The 26,916-nt window shown below is 36.8% G+C and overlaps 1 protein-coding gene across 4 annotated transcripts in view; it reads left to right on the top strand.

Annotated features, from left to right (window-relative positions):
- The window catches only part of RFX7 (regulatory factor X7), a 170,599-nt gene extending 144,656 nt beyond the window's left edge, over positions 1-25,943 (top strand). Inside the window, exons 6-11 of one of the 4 annotated variants that reach the window (XR_004057279.1) lie at positions 9,628-9,744; positions 11,036-11,120; positions 11,716-11,923; positions 14,871-15,166; positions 16,617-24,256; positions 25,716-25,943. Coding sequence is in view for 3 of the 4 variants with exons in the window: in XM_030930413.1 (XP_030786273.1) it covers positions 9,628-9,744; positions 11,036-11,120; positions 11,716-11,923; positions 14,871-15,166; positions 16,617-19,889 (3,979 nt within the window). In the remaining variant the exon portion in view is untranslated. Of the gene's footprint in view, positions 1-9,627; positions 9,745-11,035; positions 11,121-11,715; positions 11,924-14,870; positions 15,167-16,616 lie in introns of all 4 variants that reach the window. The other 3 variants (XM_030930415.1, XM_030930413.1, XM_030930414.1) reach the window with 3 other exon arrangements.
- The last annotated feature ends 973 nt before the right edge of the window (positions 25,944-26,916 follow it).

The following is a 26,916-nucleotide window of genomic DNA, read 5'->3' as shown; positions in this document are numbered from 1 at the left end:
CTATACATTCATTAATGGTAGGTAACTACATCTCACTCATTTTCTCCTGACACAGATTCTATAAGAATGTCATACTGTTTACATTACAGCTGTATGTATTGTTTAAGATATTATGCAGGAAATTAAAATTGAGGGCTGATCAGTGTTCTTCAGAAGGAACTTTTGAAAATGTTGTAGTGCAGCCAGTCAACAAATATGTATTGAGTACTCATTCTACTTGAAATGCTACTTGAGTCATCAGTAAAGAACCACTTATTTAACTACAAACCATCTTACAAACCATTTTACAAACCATCTTTACCTCTCTCTTCCTTAGTTTTCTCATCTACAAAATGGTATGATTACATCAGATGACACTAGGGTCTCTTGGTTTTTTGTTTTCATGTATGCAACCTTGTGAAAATTTTAATTTATCCTTTTACTAACATGATTTCAGAAATGTTCCCAACTATTGAAGAACTAAGTGTAGTAAAATTGGATCTGGATGGAAATTCAAAGAAGAGAGATGGTTACTCGGGAATTTACTGGGTCAAGGCCCCTTCTTTCAATGTTTGTTCATTCTTAATCTATAGGTAGTTACTGTTGATAATCATAAATCTGAACATTTTATATGCAGTTAATTTTTTCTTTTTTTTCTTTTTTTATTTTTTTTATTTTTTTGAGATGGAGTCTCACTCTTGTCAGCGCAGGCTGGAGTGCAGTGGCGCGATCTCAGCTCACTGCAAGCTCTGCCTCCCAGCTTCACACCATTCTCCTGCCTCAGCCTCCCGAGTAGCTGGGACTACAGGCACCCACCACCATGCCCGGCTGTTTTTTTATATTTCTAGTAGAGACGAGGTTTCACCATGTTAGCCAGGGTGGTCTCGATCTCCTGACTTCGTAATCCGCCCACCTCAGCCTCCCAAAGGGCTGGGATTACAGGCGTGAGCCACCGCACCCGGCCTATATGCAGTTAATTTAAAACAAAGGAGACCTCAGGCAATCCAAAAACGAAAGTGTATATACAAAGAGAGCTCATACTATATGTAGAGTATGATCAGTATATTTATCACATATATATGTGTGTGTGTCTTTGCTTTTAAAATAACAATCCAAATTCATCAAAAGAATAGTCATTTTTTAAAAGCCTGAATACACTAAACAAACAGTCCCAGTTTCCCCCTCCACCACACACTTGTCAACTATAAATCTTTCCATGTGTGTGGATTTCTGTACTGTGGATATTTCATATAAATGGAATCATACAATAAAAAAAGAATAGCCATTTTAGCTGGGCGCAGTGGCTCACCCTTGTAATCCCAGCACTTTGGGAGGCTGAGGTAGGCAGATCAGCTGAAGTCAGGAGTTGGAGACCAGCCTGGCCAACATGGCAAATCCCTGTCTCCTGTAAAAATACAAAAAAATTAGCTGGGGCGTGGTGGCATGCGCTTGTAATCCCAGCTACTTGGGAGGCTGAGGCAGGAGAATTGCTTGAACGCAGAGAGGCGGGGGTTGCAGTGAGCCAAAAGCATGCCATTGCACTCAAGGCTGAGCAACAGAGCGAGACTCTGTCTCAAAAATAAAATAAAAATAAAAAAAGAATAGTCATTTTAAATGGCTTCTTCATAGGCCATGAGAACTCAAGACTTTAAGATTTACTTTTTACTGTGATTAAGTAAAGACACAAATTTCTTTTTAAAATCTTGAGGATTTATTCATCAGATGACTTCATAAACTATGGGATTTTTATTAGTAATTTTTAAACTTCAGGTTAAGATTCTTAACCTGTGAATCATGATTCACCATGACTGAATCTTTTTTTATAGGATTGTTAGCCAAAATGATGGAAAGGTAAGGCAAGTGCTAGTTAAGGAGGTCATACATGATAGGTTTTTATATGTACATAATTTAACTCTTCTTTAGTTTTGACTTCAAGCAAAGTAATCTTTCAGATATATTGTTCATTGTGTAGTTTCCACAAAAAAGGCATTATCAGTGAGTTTCAAAGGTGATATATTAGTATGATCCTAGACTAAGATCAGCTTACTAGTACTACTATCATTGTTCTGCATACTATATCATTGTTCTGCCCAAAACACAGAACAATATGAAAAAGATAAATTTTTTTTTTTTTTTTTTTTTTTTTCTGGAGACAGAGTCTCTCTGTTGCCTAGGCTGGAGTGCAGTGGCATGATCTCTGATCACTACAACCTCCACCTCCTGGGTTAAAGCAGTTCTCCTGCCTCAGCCTCCCAAGTAACTGGGATTACACGCGCCCGCCACCATGCCCAGCTAATTTTTTTTTTTCTGTATTTTTAGTACAGAAAGGGTTTCACCATGTTGCCTAGGCTGGTCCTGAACTCCTGAGCTCAGGCAGTCACCTACCTCAGCCTCCCAAAGTGCTAGGATTACATGCGTCAGCCACCACACCCAACTGAAAAAGACCAATTTCTTTATGGTTAGGGTCAGGCACTTTTGAAGAGTTTTCTCTCCAGAGTCTTGAGATCTATTTACTCCTTAAAAATAAGAGAGGATTACAACAACTTTTCCACTTTCTAAGGCTCAAGATAATTAGGTATTTGACCATATTACTTTTACCTCATTTGTCTTTCAGATTATCTAGCAAATGTTTTGTTTGATTAACACTTTTAAGCAATGTAATTCTACCATGTCTTTGGGACCTCCCAAAATTCCCATATCCTTTATTATCATTTATAATACTTGGATACTAAGACTCACTAAAATAACATTATGGGTCTAGGTAAGTCCTAAGAGTCCTTTTAATAGAAAATTGATAATTCTTAATATATTATTTTTATAAATATTAGGAAAAAATTTTAATGATGTAATTTTGGTTACAATACAAGCATTCAGTTTGCTTTTTTTTTTTTTTTTTTTCAATTTTATTTTACTCTACTTTCCAGGACACATGTGCAGAACGTACAGGTTTGTTACATAGGTAAACATGTGCCATGGTGGTTTGCTGCACCTATCAACCCGTCACCTAGGTATTAAGCCCCGCATGCATTAGCTATTTGTCCTAATGCTCTTCCCTCCCTCGCCGCCCCCCGCCCAGGCCCCGATGTTTGTTGTTCCCCTCACTGTGTCCATGTGTTCTCGTTGTTCAGCTCCCACTTACTAGTAAGAACATGCAGTGTTTGGTTTTCTGTTCCTGCATTACTTTGCTGAGGATGATGGCTTCCAGCTTCATCCATGTCCCTGCAAAGGACATGATCTCATTCCTTTTAATGGCTGCATAGTATTCCATGGTGTATATGTACCACGTTTTCTTTATCCAGTCTATCATTGATGAGCATTTGGGTTGGTTCTATGTCTTTGCTATTGTGAATAGTGCTCTAGTAAACATACATGTGCATGTGTCTTTATAATAGAATGATTTATATTCCTTTGGTATATACCCAGTAATGGAATTGCTGAGTCAAATGGTATTTCTGGTTCTAGATCCTTGAGGAAGCTCCACACTGTCTTCCACAATGGTTGAACTAATTTACATTCCCACCAATAGTGTAAAAGTGTTCCTGTTCCTCCACATCCTTGCCAGCATCTGTTGTTTCTTGACTTTTTAATAATCGCCATTCTGACCGGTATAAGATGGTATCTCATTGTGGTTTTGATTTTCTTTTCTCTAATGATCAGTGAGGTTGAGATTTTTTTCATATTTTTGTTGGTTGCATAAATGTCTTCTTTTGAGAAAAGTGTCTGTTCATGTCCTATGCCCACTTTTTGTTGGGGTTGTTTTTATCTTGTAAATTTAAGTTCCATGTAAATTCTGGATCTTAGACTTTTGTCCGATAGATTGCAAAAATTTTCTCATTCTGTAGGTTGTCTATTTGCTGTGATGATAGTTTCTTTTGATGTGCAGAAGCTCTTTAATTAGATCCTATTTGTCAATTTTAGCTTTTGTTGGAATTGCTTGTGGCAATTTCTTCATAAAATCTTCTCCCATGCCTATGTCCTGAATGGTATTGCCTAGATTTTCTTCTAGGGTTTTTATGGTTTTGGGTTTTACATTTAAGTATTTAGTCCATCTTGAGTAAATGTGTGTATAAGGTGTAAGAAAGGGGTCCAGTTTCAGTTGTCTGCATATGGCTAGGCAGTTTTCCCAGCCCCATTTCTTAAATAAGGAAATCTTTCCTCATTACCTTTTTTTTTCTTTTTTCTTTTGGTTAGGTTTGTCGAAGATCAAATGATTGTAGATATGTAGTCTTATTTCTGAGGTCACTATTCTGTTCCATTGATGTGTGTCTGTTTTGGTATCAGTACCATGCTGTTTTGGTTACTGTAGCCTTGTAGTATAGTTTGAAGTCAGTTAGCATGATGCCTCCAGCTTTGTTCTTTTTGCTTAGGATTGTCTTGGCTATGTGGTCTCTTTTTTGGTTCCATATGAAATTTAAAGTAGTTTTTTCTAATTCTTTGAAGAATGCCAATGGTAGTTTGATGGGAATAGCATTGATTATTTGGGCAGTATGGCCATTTTCATGATATTGATTCTTCCTATTCATGAGGATGGAATGTTTTTCCATTTGTGTGTGTCCTCTGTTTCTCTTTGAGCAGTGGTTTGTAGTTCTTGAAGAGGTCCTTCACTTCCCTTGTTAGCTGTATTCCTAGGTATTTTATTCTCTGTAGCAATTGTGAATGGGAGTTCATTCATGATTTGGCTCTCTGCTTGTCTGTTGTTGATGTATAGGAATGCTTGTGATTTTTGCACATTGATTTTGTATCCTGAGACTTTGCTGAAGTTGCTTATCAGCTTAAAGAGTTTTTGGGCTGAGATGATGGGGTTTTCTAAATATAGGATCATGTCGTCTGCAAACAGAGACGGTTTGACTTTGTCTCTTCCTGTTTGAATATCCTTTCTTTCTCTTGCCTGATTGCCCTGGCCAGAACTTCCAGTACTGTGTTGAATAGGAGTGGTAAAAGTACATTCTTGTCTTGTGCCGGTTTTCAAAGGGAATGCTTCCAGCATTTGCCCATTCAGTATGATTTTGACTGTGTTTGTCATAAATAACTCTTATTATTTTGAGGTATGTTGCAGCAATACCTAGTTTATTTAGAGTTTCTAACATAAAGGGATATTGAATTTTTTCAAAGGTCTTTTCTGCATCTATTGAGTCATGTGGTTTTTGTCATTGGTTCTGTTTATGTGATGGATGACATTTATTGATTTGCGTACGTTGAACCAACCTTGCTTCCTAGGGATGAAGCTGACTTGATGGTGATGGATAAGCTTTTTGATGTGCTGCTGGATTCAGTTTACCAGTATTTTATTGAGGATTTTTGCATTGATGTTCATCAGGGATATTGGCCTGAAGTTTTTTTGTTGTGCCTCTGCCAGGCTTTGGTATCAGGATGATGCTGGCCTCATAAAATGAGTTAGGGAGGAGTCCTTCCTTTTCAATTATTTGGAATAGTTTCAGAAGGAATGGTACCAGCTCCTCTTTGTACCTCTGGTATAATTTGGCTGTGAGTCCATCTGGTCCTGGACTTTTTTTGGTTGGTAGGCTATTTATTACTGCCTCAATTTCAGAACTTGTTACTGGTCTAGTCAAAGATTCGACTTCTTCCTGGTTTAGTCTTTGGAGGGTGTATGTGTCCAGGAATTTATCCATTTCTTCTAGATTTTCTAGTTTATTTGCGTAGAGGTGTTTATCATATTCTCTGATGGTAGTTGTATTTCTGTGGGATCAGTGGCGATATCCCCTGTATCATTTTATTGTTTTATTATCATTTTTTATTGTTTTATCTGTGGGATCAGTGACGATATCGCCTGCATCATTTTTTATTGCTATTTGATTCTTTATTCATTCAGTATGCTTATAATTATTAATTACAATAAAAATACCTCATCTGTTAAATAAAGGGATTAGTGCACCTCTCTGTGCAAGCTCCTCATCTATAAATTATGTTTAATAAAACTACCTGTCTTAAGGTTGTTGAGAGGATTAAATGATTTAACACAAAGAAAGCTCTCAAAAAATGTCAGGTATGGTTAGGTATCCCATGACTATATTTTACCACAAATCTTTTGTGATTCATTGTTTATATTTTTGTACCATTAAACAATGTTTACCTTTAACTTGTACAGTTAAATTTCTGTCATGAATGAACATTAAAGACTGAATTGTTACCATGGATTTTGAGTGATGTGTTCACAGTTATATTGAATATTAGGCTTAATTTCAGGCTTAAAAACATACTTTAAGGAGCAAGAGAAAACAATTATTTCATTTTTAAAATGACATTAGAGTGTTAGTGATTGCATGAACAGAACATTCTCTGTTCCTCACTCTTTTTTGAGTCTTGCATAAGTATAATCTGACACTGAGTTAAGAGTTGATACCGTATCTTGCATGGTCAACCTACAGTTAAAGTTATTAAGCAAGAAATGAGATGTAAACTAACTAAGATCTCCACATGGCCTGGAATGACCAATGGTTTGTTATATAGCACAAAATTATGAATAAATATTATGTAAATACTAAATTAGATTTTTAAAAGAATGATTGAATATCTGATTCTTTTAAATCAGAGAAAATCGGGAAAGGTGTCCTACTGAAATTCTTTTTCTTTAAAAATTATAACCACTGAAAATTGGATAGGCCACCTCACAATAAAGAGTCCTCCCCATCAAAGAAGTGTTCGTGTTGAGGTAATCCATCATTTAGGAATATGACCATTTCTACATCTGGCAGGAAGTTGAACTATACAACTTCTGATTTAGTTTTTCAATTCTAACATTTCACAAAATTAAAGAAATTGAGAATCTATTCTAGATACTGTTCTTGTTGTTTTTACATTGATGCCCTCTTTATTTTCTGTTTGACATGAGTTATCAAAGCATAAAGTTTTGAATCATAGGCAGTTTTCTTCTGACATGATTCAGGAAATAATTTGAGCTATTTATATGTCTACAAAGTACTTTTATCCACCAGAGTATTTTACAATAGGTTGTTATAATTTATCCTTCCAAAAGGTAGAATAAGTATCAAAAACCAGATGGAATTGGATGATTTTGTGAAATAACCACACAATATAAATCGTATTTGAAAAACAAATTTGGCATTGGTCATCTAGATACCAAGAAAGACAAGAAACTTTTTATCTGAGGGACATGAGCTCTTTTAAATTACCAGGCCCAGTGGGGGCATTAAAATGTGAAAGTAGTCATCTCTCACTCCCCTCCTTGAGCTAAGTAATCTGTCTGCTGTATGGACTTTAGACTGTCACCACCAAGTAACCATTAAACTAACCTAACAATGCCATATGCTAGGCACCATAACTCATACTCTATAGTTCAACAATGTATAGCCAATTACTAATCAGTTATTTCTCTACACCAATGAGAATTCTTGACAAACAACTTTTGTAATTGCCCCCTCTCCTAATTTGTCCTTTTTTCTTTAAAAACATGAGCCTCTCCTTCATTCTGTGGAGCACTTCTCAGCATTTCCCAGCCTACAGTCCTCAACCTTGACCCAAATAAGCTCACTATATTAATTTTATTCACTTTATGTCTTTAGGTCAATGATACTTAACATTACTTATTTTGCCAACCTTTCTCTTACCCCTTCTGCCAAAGTAAAAATTTTGGTTTACTAATGTAATGAAAAAAAATCAAATTCTGAAACAGAGGGAGAATAGAATGGATATATTATTATCTCTCAAATGTCTCATTACACTTCCTCTTTTCATTTGATTTCAGTTTTTTAGATCCATTTCTTCCAGTGTTGTCCTAGGAGCCAGGGCGGGTAGGGGGGTGGGCAGTGTTTCTTCTTCGCTGTTTTAAGTCTTTTAATGTGTTTATTTAATGTTTATTATAGTTTTATATACAGATGGGCTTCATATGACCCTTAAATCTTGTTCCTGGTGCTGAGAATACACTGGTTAATCCAATAGATATGGTCACTGCCCTGCTTGAACTTAGTGTGATGGAGAAGACAAATAAATTCACTGCTACGTAATTGTAACTCATGCGAAGAAAAGAAACAGATTACACTGATAGGGAACATGATGAGGGTGTGGCATGAGAACACTGCTTTAGTCGGAAAAGATCCTTTCAAAAATCATAGAATTTAAGCAGAGACTTGAAAGATAAGAAAAGTAATGTTCCAGGTAGAGGAACCAACATGGGTCAAGTCCCTGAGGTGCAAAAGAGCCTCATTCTAACTTTCTTTTTGTGCCAGTTTGAACCATAAAGAACTAATTTAACTTGCTTCTGAAATTGTTATGATTTGATGCAGCTCATTTCCATTGTCAGCACCCAAAAGTAGTTACCTCTTCACTTTGTACATTCAACCTTGCAAGACCCCCTGAGCCCTCAAAGTATCAAATTTAGTCTCAATTTAAATATGAGGCTGCTAATACTTCCTGTATAGGAAACTTTCAGTACACATTAGTTCCCTTTCTTCTCGTAGCATTGTTGGTGATGTGTTTGCTGGGCTACTCCGTAGCATTGTTGGTGATGTGTTTGCTGGGCTACTCCTTCCCGTCTAACCCCCAGGGGTATGGAGGATTTGCTGTGGGAATAGGGAAGCGACAAACAAGAGAAATACCATTGTCTCCAGACCTACCCCTATTCTTTCTGTATTAAGGCTCCCAAGGGTCTCTGCCTCCTCTTGAGTCTCTCCCAACTTAACTTCTTGAGCTCAGGTCAGTTTAGGGATGTTATCAGGACATTCAGCAATCTACAAAAAGACCCAAGTCCTGGTTTCCATTACACCCTGCCCACCATGTGTTCCAGTTGTTTTCATTTCTTTTCTGCATGACTTCATCAAGAAGCTGTCCTGGTTGATGCTAAATGAGAGGTGAGGCAGGGACAAAGGGAATTACTCTGGCTTCCTCTTCATTTGTATTTCCCAGGTAGTAGTTCTCCCAAAGGCCTTGGTGGCCAGAATGAGGTGTGGCCTTGGTCTGCTGCTGAACTGGTAGAGGATTGACATTTTACCTGTGATTGGCAGCTCTAGAGAAAAACAGAACACCTGATTCCAGTAGTAGTTAAGACTTGGTGTGTCTCCTGATCCCACTAGAAGTTACTGTCTTACAAAGTAACTTTTTTCCTGGCAATACTAGGGATAGTGGAGGTGGAAGGAGGAGAACACTAGGACCTTTGGAACCTCTCCCTGTGCCTGTTTTTTCTCTTATCAGTAAAATGAGAGTGTTGGTGTATTCGTAGGGTCCCTTTTAGTTCAAACATATCACATTTCTAAATTTTAAACCATCTAGTAGTAGTATCTCTGTCTGATGTGCATGATACGTATATTGGAAATTATCCCAGTATTTGAGCCTGAAACGTGTGTGGAACCTTACAGTCCTACTGGCTGAGCTGGATATATTCATTTATGAGCGCTGGTTGGGATTGTAATTCAAAAACTTTGTACCAACATTATATCTTTCTGCAAGATTTGTGAATGTTATTGAAAGTAGGACTGTATACCCTGAGGGTGAAGCCAGCTAACTAAACCTGAGTTAACATGCATCACCAAAGAGTGATGATCACAGACATTGTGGTAAATGACTTGAAAGATCCTTTGCTACACTTTGTCAAAAGGATCAAATTGTATTGAAATAGCACCCCGCAATATAATTCTGAATTCTGTCACTCTAAATTGGTCCTTCCTTCTTTTGCAGGAGCTATTGTGACAATCTTGGTTACCATCCATTAAGTGCTGCTGATTTTGGAAAGATCATGAAAAACGTCTTTCCAAACATGAAGGCACGTCGTTTGGGCACAAGAGGCAAATCTAAATATCCTTTACCAGAATGGTTTTAGTAATATCTCTATGTTCTCACTTGTTATAGAACATCTGTTGTTGTAGTTCAACTGGCAACTTTATTTAGAAATAAACTTCAAATTTAAGCAACTCAAAAGCATTTAGTAGAATAATTGCAAATGTAACTTTCACAGGTATTTATCACACTATGAGAGAAATAGCAAATAATGGTTTATTCATAGATTAGAATTGTGATAGATTTTACCTTACTCTTATCAATGTAAAGTGTTCTTAATGGTCCGATCTTCTTTAAGAGTAAGTTTTGAGGCCTGCCATATGTTCAGCAATCATATGAATAAAAGTGGAGGAAGATGCTAGCTTATCTTTTCTTCCTTTAATTTATAAACATAGGGGATCTCCTTGGCAAAAAAAAAAAAAAAAATCATATGGAACTTTAACAGAAACACTAATCTTTCAGTACAAATATTTTTCAGCCATCCATTTAAAGCCTGTGTTAAAATTAAAGACAGAGTATAGAAAAGGTCCTTCTTGTGATGGAGAAATACTTAGGAGCCAACAGAAGTAAGGACATTAAAATTAAGAATTCATTATAGTTCTTTCTCCTTTTAGAATAAGATTGTAAAATAGAGGATCTCTGTATCATATTAGGATGACATCCATTTTCTCCCTCCTTAGCTCTTGTCCTTTTTTCAGAGCATAAAATGGAGGAGAGGAGATGAGAGAGGAAGGGGAAGGGAAGAAACTTACTTTTCTAAAATGGTTCCAGGTGTTCTCTAACCACTTGTTGCATGATCTATTCTTGCTTCCCAAATGCAAACAAAAATGTTTTGATGTGTCCTTGGCATGTTACAGGTGATAATCCTGTATGTTTCAGTGGAAAAGGAGAAACGAAAAGGTTAAAGCCCTTGTGACACTATTAAGAGTTGTTTTTGTCCCAGTGCCCTGGGCTAAAGTTTCCCTTCCCTGTGCCAGGTTTCCATCTGGCTATTCCTTTCCTTCTGACCTGTTTGTTACTGGTGGCTGGCACAGCATATTAGGAACATTTATTCATAAAATTTATAACAGATGAGAATCCTTTCATTTAAGAGAGTAGTATTTAACATTCTGAAAGGGTATTTCAGTTTCAAAAGAGTAAAAGTGTCCCAAGTTTTTAATATTAAGGTTTTTCTTACTGAAGAATTCAGAAAGTAGATGTTATATATCATGTTGATTTTATTCCCATTTTATATATGGTTACTTCTAAAGTGTTACCGGTATAAGTAATTCATTTAATTTTCAATATTTGGACCTTAACTGTATATTACATATTGCTACAGTGGACTGAGAAAAAAAGCTTTTGTTCATATGCCAACACTGCCCAACCTTGACTTTCACAAAACTGGAGATGGCGTAAGAATTCAGCCTTTTCTTTTTAATAAGTAAACCTTTATATCAACATAAAAATGCATCCTGCAAAGTCTCATTTGTTTAAGGCTAGCAACTGTGCCTTTTACAAACAATAAAAAAAAAAAATCACACAGTGACTGAAAAATGTTAGTGTATATGACCTATGTCAGCATGAAATTTGGGGGAACAAAGTTTCAAAGTTACTGATTTCTTGATATTTCCAAAATATATATTGACTATATGTGTGTATAGTCAAGAGGAAAAAGTCAGTCATCATGTAATGTTTTATAGGAATTTTAGAAAAAATATGTGGCTATTGGCATCGTTTTATTGGCATTAGAAAGATTCAAAATATCAGTCTTGTATGTTTAAAAACCATTTAAAATGTTATATTCGCAAGGCTGCTGACTGCTGTGCACTAGTGGGTATGAGTCCCTTATTTGCAGAGCTCTTGTGTGTCTGCCAGTGGGTCAGTTCATACTACTTTAACACACAGATTTAGATTGTATTTTCTAATTAAGAATACGTATCTTTAACGTGCTTCAGTTTAATTTCTCTGGTCTTTTACAAGTTAATGTTTTCTTTTTTCTTTGCCTAGTTGGAAGGAGCTGAACCTTCTGGGCAGCTTCAAAATATTGATGAAGAAGTTATCTCTTCTGCTTGCCGTCTTGTGTGTGAGTGGGCCCAGAAAGTGTTAAGCCAACCATTTGACACTGTCTTGGAATTAGCCCGCTTCCTTGTAAAAAGTCACTATATAGGCACCAAGTCAATGGCAGCTCTAACTGTAATGGCAGCAGCACCAGCAGGTACGACATTACTGTGAACAAGCTAAAAACTGACAGGTATTATTGTATTTAGAATTGGTAGCAAAAGAAGAGTTAGATCAAAGAACTTCATCCTTTTAGTACTTGTATGAGTTCACTCTTACTCCACTTAACACTAAATTCAGATGGGTTTGTTGAGCCAAGAAAATAATAATCCTTTCATTATAAAGCTTAATGCTATGTTTCTATAGATTGCTTTGCTGGCATATAAAACTGTAGATTCCCCAGCTGATATGTTATTAATTTTTCCATTGCTATTTTTACATTTATAGAATGTGTTTATATGTACTTTTATATGTACATATATAATATTATCTAAATAAATATTAGAAGTAAAATAATACAATTAAATTTTTAAATTACTTGTTAGATTCCCATTCCAGAAACTAATGCTTATAAATAAAATTATCTTTCCACACTGTGACAGGTAACTTAGTCTCAAAAAAAAAAAAAACACTGTACGAAGGCTTACTATAAAATAACGATATTTTTGACTGTGCATTCATATGACTATTTTTATTCAAAGATGAATTTTTGGAATCGACAGTTTTGGGAATTGACAGTCTCGTTAGAATGACTCCCTCCTAAATTAATAGTTGTGTAAAATATCAGTTCTGATGAATTTCTAAAAATATCTTATTTCAGTTATACCTTATAAACCTAGAGTGGATAAATTATTCTAGAAAATTATGATGTGTATTAAAAATGCAGTGATATAGTGATCTGAGACTTATTTTTCCAAGGACTGTCCTTCTAAGTGTTAATTCTAAATATTTTTAAATCTACAATAAACGTATCCTGGCCAGAATTACAGTCTCTTAATTAACTTCACTTCTTTGTTTAATATCTTTTACACATTAATAATGAGTCTGTTTTCTTCTAATTTTACATTTAGTATGTGGGATGTATATGTGTGTAACCTCTAATTTTGTGGTCAATTGAAGACCCATTTCAGAAAAATAATGTCATATAGTTTTTCCTGTCTACATGTAAACTGTATGACCTAAATCTGTTTATTCATTATACTGACCAGCAGGAGAATGCTTGACCAGCCTTATTGAGCTAAATAGCTCACATATGTTACCTCATTTAATTCCCCCAGCAGTTCTATGAGATAGGTGATATTTATTCCCAATTTATAGACTTGGGGAGGTCAATTAACTTGTTCATGGGCACGTAAGTAATGGAGCCAGGATTTGAATCCTGATTTGTCTGTCTACAAAGCCCAGCTTCACTCAATTATGTCATAATGTCATATGGTAGAATAAGCTTTAAAAGGAGCGAACCCTTCAGTTTGCTCTGCTCTCTTTCTTCTATCCCTGCCAACATCTAGAAGAGAACTTCAACAGATGGAGGATTTAGGAGGTATCATGGGGAAAAGAAACGTCTCTTTCCCATTTCTCTCATTTGCAAAGTCTAACTGAGGGAAATATTGAATGAATTGAATGAATGAATGTTTAAGGTATAAGTGTAAATAAAGGTGTGAGTTTTTTAAACAAAAGTACTAAAAATTACGTATATAAAAAAGAGACTCCATTTTTGAAAGCAATCAGCCTGAGAGGGTAAACACTTTACCAATTGTATCATTACTCAGAACATTTTTAGAATGTCTCTCAAAATTTTGATCTCAGCCCCTTACTATATTTTTCAAAAAAGACATTTGATAGTAGACTAATTTTCATCCTTTGAAGGTGAATTTGGTTTTTTATAAATATAGTCTCCATATTAAGAACAGGTTGTGTTACAAATGTCCTTTTGTAAGTCAGCTGCTTGGAACTCATTCCTATCTAGAAACCCTGGCAGGAAGGATAAGACAGCCAATTTGTGAGCCATTGGCAGAGGCTCTCCGGGGTGCGGGTGCTGAGAAGCCAGAGCTGAGGCTTGGGGTCAGGAAGGGGCAAAACAATTGGAGCTGGATTTGAGAGGAAAAATCGTGATTTTTAAAAGGGGCTGGGGGTTCAACAGATCCTCATCATTATCAAGTGTGGGGAGAGAGTTATAGCTTCCTCATTCTCTATTTCCTGCTCCCCACACCAAGTTGTTGTTGTTAACTAGAATGATGAAAAGCAGAAATTGGGATGGGGAAAAGAAAAGACTTAAAGCCCAAGGTGTACCAGCAGGATAGTTGTTCCTCCCCTTTCTTCTCTTCATTGTTTTTATTGCCCACAACTTACTTTCTAATGATCTCAATGCCACACCCCAAATCTGAAATGAGCTTTTTAAACATTTTAATTTTATTATATAATCCATTTTTCCTAAAATTTGTATTTTGCTTATTTTGTCAGTTTTTTTCAGTCTTTATCTTACTGTTTTAAAGGTTTTCGCAGTGACACTTTTTTGGAATATTTTAACGTTAGTCTTAATAAGAAATTCTGCTTCTTAATTTCTTCTAGGTCATACTGGAATAATTGTATAGTAGCAATATAATAATAATGCCTATTTCCATGAATTTCTGGTAGAATTAAAAACTGTCTTCTTATAATTTTTTTCCATTATGGGGAGTGGCTTCAGCAAATATGTATGGAATTATTGAATGCCCCTCATGGGCTAAATATTAAAATCATGAAAATACATGTATTTATTTCTGATTAGAAATGGGGCAGGGAAATTTACTGACCTTTGAGAAAATGTAAAAATGCTGTGTTGGCATTTATCTTAGCTTCTGCACATTTATGATATAGCTACTGTGTTTAAAATCCTGTTGTTGATTTAACTGAAACTGTCACCTGAGTTGAACCATATTGTAAGATGACAAAGCTATATTGACAATTGTTTATAAATTCGAAGTCTAATGCTTTATACAGAAATTGTGAGTTAAAATTTTGGTTGCTTTGTCCAGTAGATGGCTACATTTTCAAAGAAATTCAAAGGAACCTGCCTTCTATAAAGGAGAGTATTTATTTTAGCTTTCCTTTCTGTTTATTTTCAGGAATTAAAGGAATTACCCAGCCTTCTGCTTTTATACCGACAGCTGAAAGTAATTCCTTTCAGCCTCAGGTGAAGACTTTGCCATCTCCAATTGATGCTAAACAGCAGTTGCAACGGAAAATCCAGAAGAAGCAGCAAGAACAGAAACTACAATCCCCTTTGCCAGGAGAATCCGCAGCAAAAAAATCAGAAAGTGCTACAAGCAATGGAGTAACGAATCTTCCTAATGGAAATCCTTCAATCCTTTCTCCTCAACCTATTGGCATCGTTGTGGCAGCTGTCCCTAGTCCCATTCCGGTAATATAATTAAATAGTATTTGGCCTTATTGGGATGGTGGGAAATCAATTGTTTATTTAAAAGTGGCAGATGAAAAGAAGGCAAGTACAAGTGTAGCCATAAACTGGTTTTGTGACTACAGGAAGATTCCCCTTCAGTCTTTCAGTCAGGATGTATGTTGTTGATTACAAAGTAAGCTATGAAACATTATTGAAAATATAAAGATCCAAGACATACAAAGTATGCACATAACCACTCAGAACTTTATGTAAGAGTGAGTTCTCATTTTTAGAGTTGTTTCATCCCTGGCTGAGCCAAGATAATTTTTTTTTTTTTTTTTTTAAGACAGAGTCTTGCTCTGTCTCCCAGACTGGAGTGCAGTGCCACAATCTCGGCTCACTCCAGCCTCCACCTCCTGGGTTCAAGCAATTCTTCTGCCTCAGCCTCCCGAGTAACTGAGATTACAGGTACTCACCACCACACCCAGCTAATTTTTGTATTTTTTGTATTTTGTATTTTTAGTTGGCCGGGCTGGTCTTGAACTCGTGATCTCAAGTGATCCACCCGCCTTGGCTTCCCAAAGTACTGGAATTATAAGTGTGAGCCAACCCACCCAGCCAAGCCAAGATAATTTAATTGCAAACTTTATTTAAAAGTTAAACGCTTTTCTCTTTTACATTCAGATGGAGCAAAATTCTATTGTGTAATGATAATACTTAAATGTAGGCCTATCTATGGCTTATCGGATACAGGACTAGAACCTTGACCAAATTCTTTAGCTAGTTTATTAACCTCTAGTTGTAGAAAAGGAAACAATCTCCTGCTTTTCTATCTCACACAACTGAGGTTATGATGAAGGGACTTTTAAAATGAGAGTAAGTTGGTACTTTATGTTATTATTGGTAATATTTAGGAGATATTTTATCGTTTTTCTTGTTCGTATTATCATGTTATTAAAATATGAAATACATGGTAACCACACTGTTCACTATAGGGCAAACTGGAGTCGATATTAGTTGTATCTTATTTGCAGTGGTTTAGTTACAGACGTTTAAGGTAGACACATTTATAAGACAATTTCCTCTATGAGTGAGCCATCTTAGCATAGATTCTGGTAGGTAACCTTTACAGTTGTATGTTTCGTCAAGATTTTATGTCTTCTTTCTGTAACCCCCTTAAATCATTGTTTCAGCAAATATTCATCACAAGTGTGAAGCTTTTAGTCTTGTTAACTGAAAAGTGACTTAATGATGTTCTTACATATTTTTTAACTATAATGCGTTATGGTTGCATTTGTTATATTTATGTGTCTGATTGTGTAGAACCTGGTCTAGAACTCTCTTCTAACATAGGAACTTTTTTCTTTTTAACATTAACATTTAATGAATGCCTTAAAAGTACATACAGATACATGAATTACTATTTACAGCCTAGACTTGTTAAATCTGATTTTTTGCTGTCTTTTAACAGGTCCAACGGACTAGGCAATTGGTAACTTCACCGAGTCCAATGAGTTCTTCTGATGGCAAAGTTCTTCCCCTCAATGTACAGGTGGTCACTCAGCACATGCAGTCTGTGAAACAGGCACCAAAGACTCCCCAGAACGTTCCAGCCAGTCCTGGTGGGGATCGTTCTGCCCGGCACCGTTACCCTCAGATCTTACCCAAACCAGCCAACACCAGTGCACTCACAATTCGCTCTCCAACTACTGTCCTCTTTACTAGTAGTCCCATCAAAACTGCTGTTGTACCCGCTTCACACATGAGTTCTCTAAATGTGGTGAAAATGACAACAATATCCCTCACACCCAGCAACAGTAACACCCCTCTTAAACATTCTGCCTCAGTCAGCAGTGCTACAGGAACGACAGAAGAATCAAGGAGTGTTCCACAGATCAAGAATGGTTCTGTCGTGTCACTTCAGTCTCCTGGGTCCAGAACCAGCAGTGCGGGGGGAACATCTGCTGTGGAAGTCAAAGTGGAACCCGAAATATCATCAGATGAGCATCCTGTACAGTGCCAAGAGAACTCTGATGAGGCTAAAGCTCCCCAAACACCTAGTGCCCTTTTGGGGCAGAAAAGTAATACAGACGGAGTACTGCAGAAACCTTCAAATGAAGGTGTCATTGAAATAAAAGCAACTAAGGTCTGTGACCAGAGGACCAAATGTAAAAGTCGCTGTAATGAAATTCTGCCAGGCACGTCAACAGGCAATAATCAGAGCACTATCACTGTATCAGTTGCTTCTCAGAACTTAACTTTCACCAGCACCAGTTCACCATCTAATGGTGACTCAATCAATAAAGACCCTAAATTATGCACTAAAAGTCCAAGAAAACGACTGTCTTCTACATTGCAAGAGACCCAGGTGCCTCCTGTAAAGAAACCAATTGTGGAACAGCTTTCAGCAGCTACCACAGAAGGGCAGAAACAAGGCAGTGTTAAGAAGGACCAAAAGGTTCCACATTCAGGGAAAACAGAAGGTTCAACAGCAGGTGCTCAGATTCCTAGCAAGGTATCAGTAAATGTCAGTTCACACATAGGAGCAAATCAACCCTTGAATTCTTCTACCCTTGTTATCAGTGATTCAGCTTTGGAACAGCAAACAACCCCGTCATCATCTCCAGATATAAAAGTAAAACTTGAAGGAAGTGTCTTTCTCTTGGACAGTGATTCAAAGTCAGTTGGCAGCTTTAATCCAAATGGATGGCAACAAATCACTAAGGATTCTGAGTTGATATCTGCCAGCTGTGAACAACAGCAAGCTATCAGTGTTATGACAATTCCTGAGCACTCTGATATCAATGACTTAGAGAAGTCCGTGTGGGAATTAGAAGGAATGCCACAGGACACATATAGCCAGCAGCTACATAGCCAGATACAGGAATCTTCTTTAAATCAAATACAAGCACATTCTTCAGATCAGTTACCTCTGCAATCTGAACTGAAGGAGTTTGAACCTTCTGTTTCCCAGACAAATGAAAGCTACTTTCCTTTTGATGATGAACTTACACAAGATAGTATTGTGGAAGAGCTGGTGCTTATGGAGCAGCAAATGTCAATGAACAATTCTCATTCTTACGGCAACTGTTTGGGAATGACCCTTCAGAGTCAGTCAGTAACTCCAGGAGCTCCAATGTCATCTCACACCTCCAGCACCCACTTCTATCATCCAATCCACAGCAATGGCACTCCAATCCACACACCCACACCTACACCCACACCCACTCCTACTCCAACCCCAACCCCAACCCCAACATCTGAAATGATTGCTGGATCTCAGAGTCTATCACGGGAGAGCCCTTGCTCCAGGCTAGCCCAGACTACACCTGTGGATAGTGCTTTAGGAAGTAGCCGACATACACCCATTGGTACTCCACATTCTAACTGCAGCAGTAGTGTCCCCCCCAGCCCTGTTGAATGCAGGAATCCATTTGCATTTACTCCAATAAGCTCCAGTATGGCATATCATGATGCCAGCATTGTCTCAAGTAGTCCTGTGAAACCAATGCAAAGACCCATGGCCACACACCCTGACAAAACCAAGCTTGAATGGATGAATAATGGGTATAGTGGGGTTGGTAATTCATCAGTTTCTGGCCATGGTATTCTCCCAAGCTATCAGGAACTAGTGGAAGACCGTTTCAGGAAACCTCATGCTTTTGCTGTGCCTGGACAGTCTTACCAGTCTCAATCCAGACATCATGACACTCATTTTGGTCGTTTGACTCCTGTCTCTCCTGTGCAGCATCAGGGTGCCACTGTAAATAACACCAACAAACAGGAGGGTTTTGCAGTCCCTGCCCCTCTTGATAATAAGGGAACTAATTCGTCTGCCAGCAGCAACTTCAGATGCCGGAGTGTGAGCCCTGCTGTTCATCGCCAACGTAATCTTAGTGGAAGCACCCTCTATCCAGTATCTAATATCCCACGATCTAATGTGACCCCCTTTGGAAGTCCAGTTACCCCAGAAGTTGTTTTCACAAATGTTCACACAGATGCATGTGCCAACAACATAGCTCAAAGAAGCCAGTCAGTTCCATTGACAGTCATGATGCAGACAGCCTTCCCAAACGCTCTTCAGAAGCAAGCAAACAGTAAAAAAATAACCAATGTTTTGTTGAGTAAACTTGATTCTGACAATGATGATGCAGTGAGAGGTTTGGGAATGAACAACCTGCCCTCTAATTATACAGCCCGGATGAATCTCACTCAGATTTTGGAACCTTCCACTGTTTTTCCTAGTGCCAACCCACAAAATATGATTGATTCCAGCACTTCTGTTTATGAATTCCAAACACCATCTTACCTCACCAAAAGTAATAGCACCGATCAGATCAATTTTTCTCCTGGAGATAATCAAGCACAATCAGAAATTGGAGAGCAGCAGTTAGATTTCAATAGCACTGTTAAAGACCTGTTGAGTGGAGACAGCTTGCAAACCAACCAGCAGCTGGTAGGTCAGGTAGCATCTGATCTCACTAATACTGCATCTGATTTCTCTAGTGATATCAGGTTGTCTTCTGAGCTCTCAGGCAGCATCAATGATTTGAATACTTTAGACCCAAATCTACTGTTTGATCCAGGTCGTCAGCAGGGACAAGATGATGAAGCTACACTGGAAGAATTAAAGAATGACCCATTATTTCAACAGATTTGCAGTGAATCCATGAATTCTATGACTTCATCAGGTTTTGAATGGATAGAAAGCAAGGACCATCCTACTGTTGAAATGTTGGGTTAAATTGTGTTTTATAATATGTAGCACACTGTATCTAAAGACATATGTATTGTATTTGTCTTAATGGAAGTGCCTCCCGCAGCAGAAATACTATTAATTGTGACATTTCAAAAGCGTTTGCTGCAGAAGTGGTTTCTTCAGTAGGAAATGGTTAGACTTGCCTCAGTTCTTAACAAGTGTCTAAAGACAGTAGGCTGTAGAAGAACAAGTATTAGGTTTTAAATTTTATAATATGCCCCATTTGTTCACATTGATTGACTATCCAGCTGTTACAAGAGCAGTCAATCTTTATTTTGTATAAGTTAGTTTCATTTCATCAGATGATCTGCACAGAACTCAGAATAAACCATCAATTTTAGGTATAGGCTATTTTGTTGTTGGCATTATCTTTTAGATATAAAATCATAGCTAAGGTGAACTGTAGACAAGAAAGTCTTCCTTGAAACAGGGATAATATTCAGGTTATTATAAAATATTTAGGCTTGAAGCATAGAGCTACTGTAGGATGAAAAATCTCTGTAGGACTTTCTGGGGCTTCAGTACCATTTACACCCACGATGAAGGGCTTAAATAGAAAATAATGGAAAATTAAATATTACTTTAAGGAAAGCAAAGCTGCACTAAAATTTTTAAGAGAAAAAAACAAGTAGCCATTTATATTTGTGACCTTGCATTATTTTTAAATGTTGATTTTATTATGGAGCTAGCACACATAGATGCGCAGGCACGCACACACAAAACAAGTAAATGTAACTCCAGGCATTTGTAATTTAATATAATAAATACAAGCATGTTAGAAAAATGCTTTATGTTTTATTATTTGTTAGGGGAATGAGAAGGAAAACAAAAGCATTCTCTTAGTTTCATCACAATGGCTGCATGTACATACTGAGATTCTAATTGAGATTTACTTTGAAATTTTTCGTTAAAATATTCCACCATAATCAGTTATTTTCCTCTTCAACTGAGTGACTCCCTCACTCCTGAATATAGTAATGTAGTTTGATCATAGGATCACTTTGAAAAACAGGGAGGAGGATAACATAAAAAACAACAAAAAACATTTCACCACCTAAGGTCTGAAGCCACAAATCTTTATATCTCTGATGAAACAAAGGGGATATCAACAGTACTTGAAGAAGAGGAGCATTTTATTACTTGCTTAATTTATTTATTGTGATAACCACAATTGCAAAATAAGAACTCAGGATTTGTTTTAAAATGTTTCTCTCTGTGGCTCCCATTTTGTTTTGTGAATAATTATTTATGAGTTGCATGTTGACACAAACCTACTCACTGGTTGAAAGCTCCATTTAAGTGAGTTTCAAGATCACTTTCAAAGAGATTGTTAAATTGCCATTGTTTTTAAAGCTAACATAAAACCATTTGCTATGCTACCTTGAACCTAGCTAAGCTTTCCTTTACCTTAGTAAGCCAATCAGAAGACTACAGTCAATGAATATTTAGCAAATGTGCTGAAGGGTTTAATAAGGTTTTGTTGTTCAATAAATTTGCAAGGTAGGGTATTAACATATTTTGATAAAAAATGGTGCTAGAGTTGGCGCAGAGGTTTATATATTGATATGTCTTAGTTACTGGCATTTGTGTGTGTTTGTTTGCTGTTATCTTGATTTCATGATTTGTTAGGTATTTTTTTCTTGATGCTAGTTATTTCTTCACTGTACATGGAGACACAGCACTACTGCACACCAAAGTATGCAATACCCAAAGGAAACTGTGTGATTTCTTCTAACAAATGATGGGAGCCTTTCTTTATGAGATACTCTGAAAAGGAAATTTTGAGGCCATTCTAATCCCTTGTTTACATTATTAGCTTCCTACTAATATAAAAATAATGGAAATCTTTTTTGATAAAAATATTAAGACTGGAGGATTTTTAACCCCTTGTACAGTATTGCAGCAAACTCTTTAAATTTGGTTGAATTCGTCCAGCAAACTTTCTGGGGTTCATATATTGCACTAAATTTGTTGAACCTGTGGTAGGCACATCTCTTAGGATAAATGCAACCAATACAGTCCACAGATTAAACTTTTTAAATGTGTTTCATTATGAAAAGACAAAATGTCATCAAAGTGACAGATAAAATTGTCTTATGTAGCAATGTGCATTGATCTCAATGAGATATTTCTATTATTCTCTTACATGAGAATATTACAGCAGGAAAATTAAGTTTAGTTTGCTTCACCATGTTAATACATGATCACAAAATGTGCATGAGTGTTACTGACTTATCTTGTACAGTACTAGGATTCCTGTAACCACTCTTTTTTTTCTTCGCTGTATTGAAACTGGTTCAGTGTTAACCAGGCAAACATAGTTATTCACAGGTTATTTACTTTATGTTTACTAATTCTGCTTAGTTATTGTTGAATATGTTCTGTTCCAGATTATTTTTATTGTTTTGATGTTTGAAACATTTTGCATACTGTTTATCATAAGACTTCATGAAGTAAATAATTTTGCATATAATTGCAATAAGCACTGACTTTTGAACTGAAAAGAAGGAAAGTGTTTTTTGTGCAGTGCATCTGAGGTTCATATAATAGTCTTGTACTATAATGTGCTTTACTACACGATAAATGACAAAAACAAGCCCTGTTTCATGTTTCATTTAGTGCAAAAAGTCAGATTTCCCCAGTGTTTTGTTGTCTGTTGTACCTGCTGAAACTACAGTAGTTGAATATTGCGGTAGCATTTCAGTTCTCTTTTTTTATTAAAAGTGCTCAAAAATTGTTTTTTAAATGTTTTCAAAAACAATTAAAAACATTTTATATTAAACTGACTGGATCTGAAGGTGTTTTATGGGACATATTTTATATAGGCAACACATTTTTTAAACAGACCCAGTGTTATTCTTCCTTTGATGTCATGAACTTTAGGGAGTGAATAAAAATCAGCAGAAGGCAGAACACAGCTGCTGATCTGCTGTGTGCTATTAATCCAGAAGAAGACACAGATCTTATTTCACTCATCAAAACTCTGCTGTTGTTCACTTAGGATTATTACCAATGAATGGTGCATGGCACAGAACTTTATGTTGTCCAAAAAGTCATCTTTTTCTCTTTCACATAGTGTTTATTTTTAAATGTTAGCCTATGGAGTACCTAGGTAAGTATATTTCTGGAGCTTTGAATAGAAAATGAGAAAAATTTAAAGCATAGCTGTGTTCAGAAGCAGTATAGACATTTCCAAGTACCAGAAATAACAAACTGATAAGTGTAATGAATTTATAAGCTAGAATCTGGGCTATAGGTCTGGAAGCAGACCGAAGTAGCCAGAAATGTCAGCTCCTGCAAAGTAATGAAACCAGGGTCTTGAATGGAGTTTCCTCGCTCTTGAAACTGAGAAGCAACAACAACCAGTGCCTGGGACTGTAATTTATATTGTAGACAGATCTTGAGTCAAACAGCCTACTCCTCTGTTTACATAGATCTTTGTAGATCTGTGATAGTTCCACTGTCACCACAGATCTGGAGCGCTCAGTTTGAACACGCGGTAGAAGCAATCACAAAAGGAAAGGAGCGGAGATTAGGAAGGGAGAGGTAAAGAGGAGGAAGGCTCCCATGCAAGCTGAGCCTGCAAATCAAAATTCAAAAGTACTTGAAGAAAATGAAACTAATCCTAAGAAAGGCAATCACTCGAGAAAATGATAAGTAATGAACTACCTAGATACTACTATAAGTATGTTAGGATCCTCAGTGCTCAATGACATGGAAGGGTAAAATGTCAGAGCAGGCAAACATATGAACTAGTGCGTAGAGTCAACCAGTAAGAAATTCTGGGGGTGAAAATACTGTATAACACCTGAGGTGATTTTGGTTGCAAGTAATTGAAAACCCAACACTGGCTTAAACCATAAGGACACTTACTTTTCGCTTAATAATGTTGGAGATAGGAGGTTCAAGGGTTCATTCAGTGGTTCATTGTTTACAGGCACCGGATCCTGTTTTTCTGTGTTTCTGTTCCATCATCTTCAGCTTTGCTTTGCTGTGTCTTTTACCTCATGGTCACAAGATGACTGCCACAGCTCAGATGTTATACCCTCATAACATCCCAAGCAGGATAGTAAGCAGTTCTCATAGCCTTTTATCAGAGAGAAAAAAATCTCAGAATCTTCCATTAAGCACTCCATACACACACACTATTAGTCTCATTGTATGAGACAAAGGCTCACCCTAAGGCCAATTACTTAGCTTAGATCCTTAATTAATGTTTTATAGGTAAGAGAGGGGCCCATTTCCTGGAGCATGTGGTCATTCATCTTAAATGAGTTCCATCACCTAGGGAAGATATTAGAGACTTGCCGTTTGGGAGGCAACCAGTAGCGGTCACTGCAAAAAATAGCTAGGTAAGATGTATAAGATCTTCTACCCACCTTTGAGGGGCATACAATCATAAAGAGTTAGGTACATGTTCTTTGTTAAGTGCCAAGACTATGATAATACACTATGTAGAAGGAAATAAGAATTTGAAATCTTCTGAACTAAGTATAAGTTTACTGGTGTTAACTGGTATCTTGCCTTCCCACTATGAGCTGAAAAATCAGATATTATTGAGTATCATAAATGCAAGTTGCCTCAACTCCTACAGCATAAGACCAAACTTTTTATTTTGTTAAATTTGAAGTACAGATTTATTTTGACATGCATTGTTATAAATGAATTTTTAAATAATTAAAATTATAAATTTATGGATGGGATCACATCAATATTTCACAATCTGAAATTTTAAAAATATGTATGCCAGTCCTGTTACTATAATCTGCTTAGAAGAACGAATGAAAACAAAAAGACTACATTTTTCAAGATTTGATTTTTAAGAAGTACTTAATTCTTGGAGAGAAGATAGTCATATAAATAAAATGTATCATGAGAGTGATATTACTGTGGTATATAGAGTATTTCTTTGCATTAGACCCAGTGTTAAATAGTTTGCATATATTCTCATGTCCTCATTGTAACAATTTTTAGCGAATCTTATTTTTCAGGTGAGAAAATTTAATTCAGAGATTAACTGGTGGAGGTAACATAATAACAGGAAGAGCCAGGATTATCTTCATTTCAAATCCTACTTCATACCATTACGCTGTAAAGATGCGTGTTCACAATGTACCTGCTGCAGCTGTGTGCTCTGGTTGCTCCTTTGAAATTTCCATTCTGGTTTTAAATTTAGAATTGAGTTTGATTTTTGTGGAGTTCTTTATTTCTTTTTAACCTCCCGTCCTTATATGTCAACGATTCTTTTTCATTTTTGTTGCTTTTAGATTTACCTGTAGTTTGTAACTTTCCTTCAAATTACTCGAATCCTTTTCCCTCCCTTCTCTCCATAGAAATACCCTGATGTATTAGGAGAACGAAGATTTAAATACAAAATTTTGTTTTCCACACAGCTTTTCAAGCACATTTCATAGAGTTATACTCTAGTCATATTTATATTTAAATCACTTAAAATTTCGTCAAAATAAAAATGGGACTTTTTTTAAGGGATGATAAAGTGCCTAAAATATGTCAGTCTCTGTACAAGGTGCTAGAGAAGACACCTGCCATTTTGAAATTTTGCAGTATAATGAAAAAGACAGTGAATGTCTTTGCAGGATTCAATGAGGTCACTATAGCAGAGGTGGGTGTTTATCAGTAGTATGCATTCTCCCCTTCTTCCTTACTGTAAAAGTCCTTGATTTTTAGCTGAGCACACAGCCATCTGACCAAAAGGCTACAGTTGCCAACTTCCCTTGCAGTTAAGTGGAGACATTTACTAAGTACTCAAAGAGATGTAACCAAAAGGTTTGGGTCCTACTTCTTTTGCAGTGTTCTTGTCCTTCCTCTCTGCTGGCTGGAATGCAAATGTGATGGCTATAACTCAAGCAGCCCTCCTGGACTTCATGTTAAAGACACATGCTGAGTATGATTGAGCAACAAGATACAAGGAGCCCAAGGCCTGATGATTTTGGGAGGGAAGCTGCCCAAGTAGTCCTGACTGCTTACCTCTGGATGTGTTTTACATGAGAGAAATAAAGTACTTTCTGGTTTAACGCACACTTATTTTGAGTCTATTTTGAGTGTGTCACTCAACACAAATCCCAATTCTAGCCAACATAGCTGCTAGAAGGTTTTAAGCAGGAGTAGGGAATGTTACAGTCACATGGTGATTGCTAAAACCATCATGGATGCCCCACATACCCTAGGAAAGCAAACTACATCTCTTTTTCACTGGGATTGGTAAATCAGGAGAGGATCCTAGAAAAATACCCTTTCATAGGTTTGGAGGTTGGGGAAGGCAGAAATAAGAGTAGATGAATTCTAAGCTGCTGATCAAATTGAAAGGCAATATAGCATTCTGGTCAGACCTAGGTTGAAGTCTCAGCTCCGCCAATTATAACCATGACCAATTATAACCACTCAAACTTACTTGAATATTAGTAATGATATCCATCTGGCAACCATTTCTACTGCTGTGTCCACATGGTTCTGGCCTGTTCATTATTTTTGCCAACATTTTGAATGAACACACACTAAGCTTACTGTGGCAAATGTAGATCGGCTTGCTCAATTTCTGTTCCAGCTTTCCTCCTTGTATGAAGGGGCAGGAAAACCAACAACTACATTTTCTAGACTTCCTCACAGCTAAGTTCTGGATATGAATTACATTTCATCTATTAGATTTGTTCTTGAAAGATCTGAAGGAAAAAAAATTGAAGCAGAAGCCATCTTCCTACTTCTTTTTGGTGACTCTTTCTTGCAAGCAAGCTCATGGAGAGTCTTTTAGCTGCAGTGTTCTAGAGTCTATTCTTGTGATTCTTAGGTTTGAAAGTTCATGTTCCATTGCCAAATCACCAATTTTGTGAATGTCAAGAGGTGGTTAAGTGCTGTAGTGATGGTACCAACAGTATCAGCAACTTTCTAGTGTGGCTTCCTGCTCTCTGCAGTAATTTCAGAGACAAACTCAAGGGTGATTCCCCCCATAATCAGCTCTACCGTATTGTTCCAGGAGTCATTTCTGGAGGTAGTC

This window comes from Rhinopithecus roxellana, chromosome 5, assembly GCF_007565055.1.
Source record: "Rhinopithecus roxellana isolate Shanxi Qingling chromosome 5, ASM756505v1, whole genome shotgun sequence".
NCBI lineage: Eukaryota > Metazoa > Chordata > Mammalia > Primates > Cercopithecidae > Rhinopithecus > Rhinopithecus roxellana.
The sequence above is the reverse complement of the archived record's forward strand: the minus strand, read 5'-3'. Positions and strand labels throughout refer to the sequence as shown.